The sequence below is a fragment of the Drosophila yakuba genome, chromosome 3L (genome assembly GCF_016746365.2).
Source record: "Drosophila yakuba strain Tai18E2 chromosome 3L, Prin_Dyak_Tai18E2_2.1, whole genome shotgun sequence".
Classification (NCBI taxonomy): Eukaryota; Metazoa; Arthropoda; class Insecta; order Diptera; family Drosophilidae; genus Drosophila; species Drosophila yakuba.
The window spans coordinates 13,420,145-13,432,250 of record NC_052529.2 but is presented as its reverse complement, the minus strand read 5'-3'; the positions used below and the strand labels follow the sequence as shown (position 1 = coordinate 13,432,250).

The 12,106-nt window shown below is 43.1% G+C and overlaps 2 protein-coding genes and 1 non-coding gene across 3 annotated transcripts in view; 1 reads left to right on the top strand and 2 right to left on the bottom strand.

Annotated features, from left to right (window-relative positions):
- LOC6533991 (protein slit) overlaps window positions 1–12,106 on the bottom strand; it is a 53,507-nt gene that overhangs the window by 31,624 nt on the left and 9,777 nt on the right. The window contains exon 2 of the mRNA XM_002094645.4: window positions 11,842–11,891. The gene's annotated coding sequence lies outside the window, so the exon portion shown is untranslated. The remainder of the gene's footprint in view (window positions 1–11,841; window positions 11,892–12,106) is intronic.
- Window positions 874–945, bottom strand: Trnad-guc. Its single transcript has one exon. It is a non-coding gene; the product is annotated as a tRNA-Asp (tRNA).
- Window positions 1,774–3,538, top strand: LOC6533988. Its single transcript, XM_002094643.3, has 2 exons — window positions 1,774–2,520; window positions 2,575–3,538. Exons 1-2 carry the CDS (start codon window positions 1,880–1,882, stop codon window positions 3,407–3,409), a joined length of 1,476 nt encoding a protein of 491 aa, XP_002094679.1. The 5' UTR covers window positions 1,774–1,879; the 3' UTR covers window positions 3,410–3,538.

Sequence of the window (12,106 nt, the reverse complement as noted above, 5' to 3'; positions counted from 1 at the left end):
TAAATTTGGAAATTATGAACATAATTCTTCATTAACAGCGCGCCTCCGTGTTGCCATTGATAAATTGGAAAATGCGATAGAGCAGAGGCGTCTGTGCCCCGGCTCCCCACCAATTTTCTTCCCTTCTGAGTCTGAAGCTGAATCCGAATTCGAAACGAAACGAAAGTGAAATGTGAACTGCCCACATTTGCTTTCGTTTTATGCGTCCACCTGGTGGGTTGGCGAACAGAGCTCCGGGTTTTGGGATTGGGCCCAATGGTCCAGTGATAAATTGGCGATATTACGGCAGCAGATTATTCAAATATCTGGCCGTGGGCGTTAACCCACAAAAAGGCATTTGGAGAATGCCAAACCAGGCCAGAGATAGACCCATTTCTGATAGTAGTGCCCACTGGCCACTGCCCGCCCGCCGATTGTGTTTGGCATTCAAATTGAAATAACGTGATTTTTGTGGTCCACTGGCCGCTGGTCGTTTTTGTTGCAGGGTAGCTGGTTGACATAGATTTTCCGCTCACTGTAGCTATTGTTTTGCGGTTTTGCGCAGATTTCTGGGCTTGACCGAATCGAAACGCACTTTTTTCCACTCTCTATTATTTAGTGGGCGTTAGCGCGACTTTCTGACAGTTTAGTCGTTTTTTAGGGCCTAATGCCTGGGGGAATTTAATGGGAATTGGCCACTAGTGGTCGAGGTGGTTTTATTATTATTTTTCAAAAATGTTGCTTTGGTTTTGCCAAGCCCTTTAATTCAAATTGTTGAATTATTTTACTGTTTAAGCTTTGGTATATTTTTAACTAATAAATTATTAATGATGTAACAACAAAATATGTATATTAAAAAACAAATTTGGTTGACAAAAAAATATTAATACATCTCTCCCCGACGGGGAATTGAACCCCGGTCTCCCGCGTGACAGGCGGGGATACTAACCACTATACTATCGAGGACGCTGATTCTTGCGTGTCAAAATGGAAATTCATGTTGGTTAATGCACTACTTATCTAACAAATAAAAAGATTAATATAGAAAAAGTAACCAATTTCAGATGCTCGTTCTCCACTCGCTTGCGACAAGTTTAAACAATTTAATTTACGGATTTTGTTGTAATTACTGATCCGCATTTCACATATCTTATGCATTCTCCACCGCAATCAATTGATTTTAATGCGTTTGCAGCATAGTAATCGCCGCGCTGCCCCACTTTATGGGGCATACCAGAGCGCGTTCTCTTTATTTTTTTTTTTTGCTGGGGCCCCAGAGACCAGCCGTGAAGTGCAGTCGGGAGTGGGTCTGTGCCACAGCGGTTTCGAAATCATTCCCACCTCATAACAGCCACCACCAGGTAAAACTCCTCTGCCTCTTTTCCCCTCCTCACCACAATCCGTATCCGCATGCAACGCGTTCGGCTTTCACAGCCCAATTCACTTCCCGCAAAAACCGCAAGGTGCGTTGTTATAGTTGCTCAAAAGCATTCAAAGCGAAAAATGCATGCACAAAAAAACAAAGGAAAAGCAATTACGCAAGCAAGATGGATTGCAACGCGATCTATTTCGTTATCTCTATACAAAAAGAGGACCAATAAAAACGAGCCGTGCAACACAACAATTTATTCAACCTCATATACTTTTGTCTATAGTTTAACACCTTTTCAAACTCTTAAACTTAACTCCTTTTAAAACGCTTAAACTGGATGGTAGTGAGACAAAGTTGTTCAATAATTGAAGCTCCTTATTTCTATGTTTTATAATTATTTATTATGTTTTCCTTTGCTTTAGCTTTCAACCGTTCCGAAATATTTGTCCTTTACAAATTCTGATGTTTTAATTCCTATACCAAAAAAAAAAATTAAATTTGTTAAAAATAAGAGAAATAAACCATCTCATGTCTGGGCGAAGGTGTGTCATCTGTGGCGAGGAGCCGCCGGCGAAGGATGCGCAGGGCAACGATGCGTATGCGTATCCCAAGACGGAGGAGGAGGCCAGGATCTGGCAGTCCAGTATGGCGGCCAAGAACTGCTGCCTGGAGAGCATCCAGAACCAGTGCTGCGTCTGCGTGCAGCACATTCCCGACTTTGTGAAGCGGGCCAAGAAAGTCGGGCGGAGGCTGCGAAATGAGGAGCGCGAAAAGGAGAAGCGCCGCAAGGAAAGGGAGGGTGGTGAAGGATGCCAGTGTCCGGATGATGGCCAACCGGGTCCGGAACGTCCGTCGGTTAATGTTCTCCTCCTGAACGGAGCTTCGTTGCCCACGTATTGCGGCAAGGGACAGTCCACCGTGGATTTGAAGCCACAGCCGGCGGATGAAGGCGATTCCGAATTAAAGATAACCAAGAAGCTGGACTCTAAAGAGTCTGACACGGAGATCTTTGTGCAGGAATCGGAATTCAAGGACACAGGTCGGAACTTTCCTGACATCGATGGCACCGAGGTCACCGTTCTACGCACTCCCATGCAGGAGGATGAGCAGCTGGAAGAGGACATGCAGGCGCTGCAGGATGCGGAGCAGGAGCAGGATCCGAGTGTCAGGTGAGACAAATCATTGCCTGGGTTTCGATTATTTCCTACCATCCGTCACTTTAGGCAGCGGCGCAACAACTGCCTTCCAGGCTGCACGGATGTCCTGCTCCTGGGCCGCGGCCCCCATTCCTCGGACGAGTGTCCCTGCAAGTGTGAGCAGTGCACCAAGCCTTCCAGCGTGCCACAAGATGACGAACCCTGCTGTCAGCCGGAGTGCTGTCCGAAAACCCACACGGAGTACTTCACCCAACCGCCTTGCGGCTGTGAGTGTGAGCAGCAGGTGCGGCGTGAGCTCACAAAGGTCATTAAGACGCAGGGTCAAAGGATTCGGGAGCTGGAGGAGATGCTCTGCCGGCAGAACAATCTGCGCAACTGTCTGCAGCGAAAGTTGGACGAGTTGTACTGCGAGTTCGGCCGTTTGGATGAGGATGACGGGGAACGATCGCGGTTAACTTGCCCGGGAAGCCAGCGTAGTGGCCCAGAGTGTGCCAGTGTCCAGTATCCGATACCACCACCACCACCTCCGCCAGAGTCGAAGGTGCCGACTGCCCCAAAACGCACAAGATCCTATCGGCGGGCAGTGCTGCATAAGGCTAAACGCGAGGTGGACTCGGTTAAAGGGGAAGCTGAGGGTCCAATGGTGGTCGAGGATGGGGAGCGGGTGCACTGGTTCGCGGAGAAGCAAACCCATTCCGAGAACGTCACCCATCGACCAGGTTGGGTCAATGTGCCGCATGAGGAGGAGATGGAGTCGGGCAGCAGGATGGCGATTCGCTTCGGAAAGAACAGCACCTACGCGGTTCCCGAGAAGAGGTCAAGCCATTCCATATCCCACTCCGCGCCGCAGTCCACCTCCAATTCCAGCTACTCCTTGACCACCACCAGAGCCCGCACTTGATGCGCCACCCTCTGTCATCCGTATCCCATGTCCTAGTATATGCCCATACCCCTATGCCCTTTTGGATCTTCCCGTCCTGTGCAATCATGCAAATACAAATATATACTCTTTTTTCCGGCTCTGTGCAAATGTTTTTAACCCAAATATTTTGTAGACATGCAACATTTATGTAGACAGGCTGCAAACAATTTGCAGCTGAGTGAGCGACAGGGCACTGAAAGAATTCCTCTTTTCGATTTTGCTGTCGAATTGTTTTGTTTCTCTTTATACGAGTCCTTTTCATAGTTCATTTACTGTCTCTGAATAAGTTGCGAATTCCTTTAAAAAGAACGGGGTTTTCTTGAAATATTAATATTTAAGTTTATAAATGCATTTTTTTAGTTGAAATGCAATATTTCCAGCGACTGGGAGGAAGGAAAGAATAGAGCGAATAAAAGCCACTCTCGGTCCGAATTCGAACCACTTGAACACCCCTCGCCAGCGACAGCTGTGTGCAAATTGTTGCCATTTTATGGCATTTCAGTGCAAACGAATGCAGCTGTCCCACCTCCACTTCCCTCCGCCCCCTCAGCACTTTAAGCCACCCCTCAGCAATTTAGGGAGCAATTTTCGCTTACTATTCTAAATGTTCATAAACACATTAAAATGATAATTAAAAGAATTTCGCTCTCTTTTCATTTTTCGCACATCAGCGGCAAAGTTAATGCTGCAATTTTGCGTCTGCATTATTTATTTATTATGTATGCAAATGCATTTAATTGCATGGCGCAGGCAGAAAGAGACAGCAGCGGAAGGAGCGAGAGGCAGATAGCGGATTGTGCGGAGCTGCAGGCGAGGCAACGTCAAACAATTTGCATATTTTAGCATGTAATGAAATTTGTAATAATTCTGCAATTAATTGCGTACGTGTCCTTGTTTATGGCCCACGTTGCAGTTCGGGATGTTCGGAGTCCAGTTTCATTTTCAGTGGGTTGTGTGGGCTTCTGGCTTTTCCACCCAAGAGTCGGGAAAATTCAGCGCAAAATAGTGAGTCGGGGATTAATGTTCACGTGTTTGGTGTATAAGGTAATGGAATATGCATTCATAAGGTCACTTTATTAAAGCCAACTTTTAAATATTGTTTTTTAATTTAAATTATTTAATTCCTCTTACAGATTATTACAACATATGCTCAATTTACAACTTTTATTTTTCAATTAATAATTCACTTAAAAATAAGCAAATCTTGATAATGATATATTCCAACATCGATACTCTGTTACTTTTAATGATTTAATCTACCCCTTTGCAAGTGTTTTACATACTCTTAGTTCGCTTGCAGTTGCCAATTATGTTTTCATTATTATTTGTTTTTATTTGCTTGTTTCATTTGCGAACCTCTCTCGAAATCGCCACATTTTAGGACCCCGACTTTGACCTGCACTTGAAAAGTGGGAAAACAAAGCAATCGACTGCGAATCCACCCTGATATAGTATATCCCAAAAGTCCTTCATTGGCGGCGGCTGCTTCACAATTTGCGTGTTTACAAGTAAATTTCCAACATGAATATTTATTTATTTTACCATTGCAACGCAGCAAATGGAGTTGTGTGTGTTGTGTGCTGTGTGTATTGTGTGCTGTGTGTTGTTGTGGCAGTGCATTGTTGTTGCCAGCGGCTGATGTTGATGTTGATGGGTTGTATACCTTTGGCTAGGTGTTCGACATGGTCCTGTTGTTTTAATCCCTGCCCCCCTTCCCCCCCGCCTCGAAGTCCGCCCACTGAAGCCACCTTAACCCCTTGGTGGATTTTCAATAACAAGCTGCCAAGGTTTCCATTGCCGTTGTTGTTGTTCTTGTTGTTGTTGGTCATTTTGTTGTTTGTTTTTAATTGTTTTGCATGTTTTCATTTCATTTGCAGTCGTGCCATGTAAAAAGGGATAAAAAGCGGGGGGGAATACGAATACGACACCGTCATTATGGCGAGAATAACAACAAATATTTATGCTGATTTTTATGCTACTTGGGCGCTTAAAAGTGTACTTAAATTTCGAAGATGTCAGTTGGGATGCATTCGATTGCCTATCTGACAGCCATGTACTTTGATTTTCATTTCGATTTGATGTTTTTCAATTTTGTTAAGGGTCCTGCCACTTCGGTGATATTCCCACCCCGTCGCGCCTGGCATCATTTGTTGGCACGATTTTGTTTTTACTCTTAGCTGTTTTTTAGGCAGTTTTCATGTTTGTTTATTCTGCAATTGTCTGGACGGCCAGACAGACAATAGATTTCAAGGATGGTTTCATTTCAGCTGCGTCCATTTGTGTTTCATTTTCATTTCTCCTTTTACGGCTTGCAATAATCATTTGGCGAGCAAAGGAAGCGGAAGCACAAAAGGGAAAAAGGAAGCGGGCCAAAAAGGAAAAGTGCCAAAAGGAAAGTCTCATAAAATTAGTAGCAATGACTTTAAAACGCCATGTTTTCCAGCACTCCACCACCTCCACGTTCGATGTATCCATTCATTGCCTTTTTTTCTAGGTTCTTTGATGATGATTTTTTCATTAGTTTCGCGCCGTTTGAGGGCGCCAATTAAAATAGAAAGAGACGACGTTCAATATTAAAAAATATTCCGACATTTCCACAAGAACTAATAGAAAAAGCAATAAGTACACATAGAATATTTTTTGCTTCTTTTTATATATATTTTTAGTTTGTCTTGTAATAAACCCCAATTTAGTAAAATGAACATGAGGTCACAAATTCCTAGTTTTCCCTTGAACTTCGCTTAAATATTCCGCAGTCTTAATACATGTTTCACAGTAAATACTGGTCTTGCACAAATATTTCCATTTTTACTGTGTACAGATAGACATGCCGTCATGATGATAAATGAGCTGTGGCGTTAGCCGAACAGAAATGCGTGCTAAACGGTATAATTGCCGCCATTCATTGGGGCACACGAGTTGAGGAAAAACGAAGGGTACGAGGCATGTGCAAAACATTTGAAACGCTTTGAATGAGTGGCAATTTCGTTAATTTAAAAGGTTAAACATACTGTTCGAATTTAGCGAAATTTGAGAGAGGTACCAGCGTAGCAGCATGACAAAGCTTTCAAGTGTTCCAACTTTAAAATGATGCCTTGCAAGTAATTTAAATTCAGCCATAAATTTTCTCATAATTTGGCAATTTCCAGCGCCCTTCCTATTGAATTTCCTGCTACGTTTGCACAAGCAAACTCAGCTCTAAGAGAATATAAATGCCATTCTGAGTTTTTCCTCGGCTTTTCTTCATATTTATCCGGCAGTGAGAAATTGCGCAACAAAAATATGTACGCATGTATGGTGTATGGTGTATCGGGAAAAACACAGCCAAAATAAACCCTTGAGAGGAAAATAGTCGGAGACCCTGAAGGATTCGCACACAGAACAATAAGGACAAGGACGAAACTGAACGGAAATCAAGAGCAGGCAGAATAATAGTCAATAAAATATTTGCACGAACCAAAAATCATTCAAGCGCATCTCGGGACCCCTATATCAATACCATCCACCCAGATAGAAACAGAGGGCTTTCTTTCATACAAAAAAGTGGCCCAGGCATTGAAACAACATTTGGCGAGTGCAAAAAGTTCCTCAAGTGCAGCAGCATCGTTCGAGGAAAAAGATGACAGCCAAGGAGAATTTTAAAAAAATAAAAGCAAATACAGACAGTCCTGGGAAAAGTGGCAAAAGAAAAAGAAAACAATTTTCAATGTTTTTGCTTCTAGTTGGGGACGCCTTATTCAATGCCATCGGTGGGCGGATAAAATGAAAATAAAGAAAAAAGAAAGCGCACACTTTGAGCCAAGTTACTTGAGAGTTTCAGTCACAAAAATTTTTACCCATGACTGGACAACAGTGGCGGCAAAAAGCGTTCGCTACGACCTTTCCAGCAAAACAAAGCAGGAAATGGCTGCCAGGATATTGACAATGGCAGAGGCGGCCGGGGCGTGGCCATGGCCGCTGTGCATCCACCGTGAAATGCGACAACCCTGGCCGGCGAACAAAGCGAGATAAAAGAGTTGCCAGCCATTTAAAGCGCATCTTCTTCAGCCATAGAAAAGTTTCAAATTTACTTCTCCCACTTGTGGATCCTTTACTTACTCACCCCATCCCTTACGCACTCACACCGCCCCTCCGCCCTGTTCGCCCCCTTTGAGCACTTGAGCTACTTAAGGACATTTTAGTTAAATTTTATGTCGATTTCCGCTGGACTCAGATTTCAGTTTGCCAATCTATTGGAATTGCGGTCGAGCATCGAGGGAAAAAAGGTCAAGCCCATTAAATTTATAATGCGCTGGAGAGAGAAACAGAAACCCAGTAAGGACGAAATGGGCGTGGCAGCTGTGTCCCTGATGCTTGAGTGTATATGTGTGTAAGTGTGTGTGTGTGCGTAGGAGAGAGCCTTAAGTAGGTCAGTTTTGTCTGTCATAAAATGCAATTGGAGCGCATAAAAGTGCCCCGCGAATCGCAAGTGAAATGTCAAGTTGTAAATAAGCAGGACTGCGAAAGGGGGCGTTGGGCCAAAGGGCGTGGCCGGTTAAGGGATCTGAAGGAGCAGGTCCTGTGAAGGGCGTTGTCGTCAAGTGTCGAAATGACCCAAGAGGTTTGACGTTTGATATCTGCAATCAAGTCAATTGAGTTGGGCCCAAAGAAGGTTATTTAAATCGAAAGCTTAAAACATGAAAGTAATGGAATGTAATATCAACTCGAAGGACTACAAAATAGTGGCTTTAAATTTGTTTGCTAGTCTAACCAGACAAATATTAAACTACATTTTTATTTAAAATAGTTTTAAAATGTATATATATTTTTTAGCTCAGCGCAGAATCTTTCCATTTGGGAGAAACCCAAGTGCTTTCCAGAGACTCGCTGTGAAATCATTTGAATCAGTTATCTGCTCGCTGTCCGCACTATCTGCACTCAAATTCCCCGACACTTTCGGGCCTTTGTTACTATGCAAATGGGCAAACATTTTGGCTTAAAAGCTTTGTTACGACCACCGCCGAATAGCATCGCGTACTTGGTCTAGACGTCTGTTCTGCCACTTCAATTTGGCCCGAAAGCCGAGCGGAGGAGGCAGCTGCCAGAGCTGGGGGCGTGGCAGCCCCCTTGAATTGCGATTATGGCCATAAGGATCATGGCCTGGGCTGCGCCCCTCCTCTCATAATTGATATTCATATGCAGCGCGGATGCCGTTTGCTTGCATCTCATTAGTGGCAGTCGCTGAATCCCGCATTTATTCTTATGTGTACCTGGCTCTTATAAATAAGCACATAATCAGGCGACAAACGCGGCTGTGGATGCCACGTGCATAAATAAATAAATAATTTGCAACAATTTCCATAACTCGGTCTGACATCTCCACTAGGCAGACCTTCTGCCACATTGCTCCCAAGTGTTATGACTAACTTGGCTCTCTCTCCAACGGACGCAGTGCTCCATCTGCTGATGATGATGTCAGTTGCCAGCAGAAGCAGCAGCCTCACCAGTCAATAAACATAAATATCGGGCTGAAGATGGTCGTGGAGCATCGTTAAGTGTTTGGCTTTATGGCCAAAATGGGCGAGAGACTTGGCGGCCCGGCTTGGACTTTAATTAGCGCCTGGCCTGACAATTAAATAATATTTTCGCCAACTCACAACTCGCAGCTCACAGCTCATCCCCACGCCCCAGTGCCACCATCTCGTCTGTGGAGCCGCCGACTTGTTAACTCGCTGCCTGACAGTCTGCCAACAAGTTTTAATTACAACCCGAACGACAGTGCAAAAATGAACATAAAAAACGCTGAAATAAGACGAGTAGGAAACGAGCAATTGATTAAGCCGAGCCTTAAAAATACCCTATTTTTAAAGTGGTAAAGTGGCTCTGCGAATTTGCTAACCAATTGAATTGAAATAATATTCCTACTTTCATTACCATTTTTTATTGCCATTTTATTTTGATTTATGCTGCTTAAATGATGATTCAATCTGACAGCTTATGACAAATATACAACATAAAGTGTAGTTTTTTACCATCGAGTTTTAAGCACCTAGCTGCCAAGTTTATAGTATAAACATTGTTCTATCAAACTTCAGGCTTCAGCGACTTTAATGTGATCGTTAATATTAATAGGTTAAACAGGCAAATGATAATAATAAATGGTAATTACCAGTTGAAGCGCATTTTATACATTTTATAAATAAAGTTTGACATTAATTCTTGAAGAATAAACAAAATATTTTAAAGCAGTGCCTACTATATGGAATAGCATACTAGGAAAAACAGGCTTATCAGTATAGTACGGTTACCCATTTGAGCAAAAAGTGTCCCCTGGCCAGTTAGTTTTTGATAGTCGCTGGCTTCTTTTAATGACTCCAACTGGCCTGCAGCAGCATCCAACTTTTTTTATGGCTGTATGCAAATATTTTTTCAACACACTTTATGGTGTGTGATTGTTATCCGGCTCTAGGTTGGTTGGCAGTCGGTTTCGCAAAGCTTTTGTTCAACTTTTATGGCTCCCTAGCCCTATATACCCAACTACACCCCCTCTTTAGTGATGGTCAGTCCGTCTTCGTTGCTGATGACACATTTGTGATATGTCGCTAATTTGAATTTGAAAATGAATCGAACGGCAACGGCGAGCGGCAGCCCTTTTATTATTTATTTATTTATTAGTGTCATCAAAAGAATTTATGACAGTTCAGGCGTTGTACAATTTTCCGGTTTAGCATTGATTTTCGTTTCATTCTCGTTTACGAGTGTTGATTGCTCGCCTGACATATTGACTTGCATTTTGTCAGTGGCGTTTTGTCCCATTTGATTCGATTTGATGAAGGTTGTTTCTATTAGCGCCCATTAAACGACGGAAATTCGACTCCCATTCAACCTTCGCTACTTTGATTTGGGCAGATATTCTTCAGCTGAGGAAATTTTACGTAGAATGTGGTAGGGGAAGGTTAACCATTGCAAATTAATTGGAAAATGTGTAACGAAATCAGTCCCATTAAGTATTAGAAGAAAGAAAGAAAAAATATTTTTCACCCTTAGTATTACATGACAATCGGTTACAACATATAAATTTAAGTATTGGAGTTGCAGAATCTAATTTAAATAAATTCATTGATAATTTTAATATTTGTTATGGACTTTTAGGGTTTCTTTTTTTTATAGAAGTTACATAAAAATAAACATTATTTTAAGGTTTAGTTGTAATCCAATTACCCCATTCCGATTGCTCCACCCCTGGCAATTACTTCAACCACCTTTTGCTGGAGTCGCCAATTAGTTGACCGAACCTGAAACCAATACGAAGTTTGTTTTATCAAGTAACTGGCAAACACTCAAACACTCGATGCAATTTAAGCAAATATATGCAGACACTGCCTCAAAAGAAATGGCGCACACGCCCCTTGCTGTCAGGGGGCGTGGCAGGGTGGTGGTAAGCGATAGCCCAGACAGATACTTTATGCCGTACGTGCCAAACAAAACTCCACAGCCACTGACCCATCCAGTTATTGAAATGCAAAAGCCAAAAGCCAGAAAGGAAAATTGCAGTAGCGAAGACAATTTTCCTGGCACGCAAAGCGGGGCGGGAAAACTGGGGGGTTGGGCGAAAATGCAGACGGGTACATGGATGGACCCATGTGTGTGCATGACTTGGGAGACCCGCGATCTCCAGGACTGCACTGAACTGGACCCAAAACCTGGAGCAGGATTGGATTTCTAATGTGTATTCGTTGTCTGCCGTCAATCCATTAAAAATCGTACCGGCGACAACAAAAACAGCACCATCAAATGCGGCACGTACGGTTTTATTTCTTGGTCTGGACTACTCGCTTCTAGATTCTCGGTTCTTGGTTCTTGGTAGATAACATTTGTATTTAAAAGACACTTTACGGATTGCTTTTGAGCGCCGGCAAACCGGTCGCTATGCTGCCCAACTTCTTTGCTGTGCAACCATTTGTAGTTTATCGGAGGCGAATCTTGAAGTACCGCCCGGTACAAGCCGCATGTCAAAATGTCAATTTTTGTTTCGGTTTCTTTTCCCCAGTGCGCTGTGTGGCACGTCCTCTGTGGCCTCTTGTGGCATGCAAAATTGCCACATGTTGCGTAAACTAGTTTCGTGAGTCGTGAGATATATCACCTGAGTCTCGCGTCTAACTGCACTTGCAGAATTTCTACATACATACTCGTATACTCGCAAGTATGAACATTTCCACAACGATCTCAGACTCAACCATTCGGCCTGTCATGTCCCCACTTTTCCAAATGTGTTCGCTATGATCGGTGGCCTGAATGGCCAATGGACAACGGTGCGGTCTACCAGGGAATATGTAGAATATGTAGCTTAATCCCCCCCGGCAAACGGCCAACTTGTTCGACAACAGCCTTGGACGACTGAGATGCCATTAGATGGCTGGGAATTAACTTACCCTTATTTATGCGGCAGGTGTTTCGGCTTATGTGGCGAGAAGTTTGTTATCTGTAAAAATGTAAAAGTGATAAAAGTTAATAAAATAGCTATTAAATATTAAAGAAAATGAGTTTTATTTTTAAAATATAATATAAACGTGGCTTATGTTCTTACAACTTAGAGTAAACACATTCTCTGCAGTTGAAAGTCACTTTGAACCACAAAAGTTGGCACCACCTTAGCCCTATTAACTTGGTTTAAATGCTCGCCTTTTGCTGTGCCGA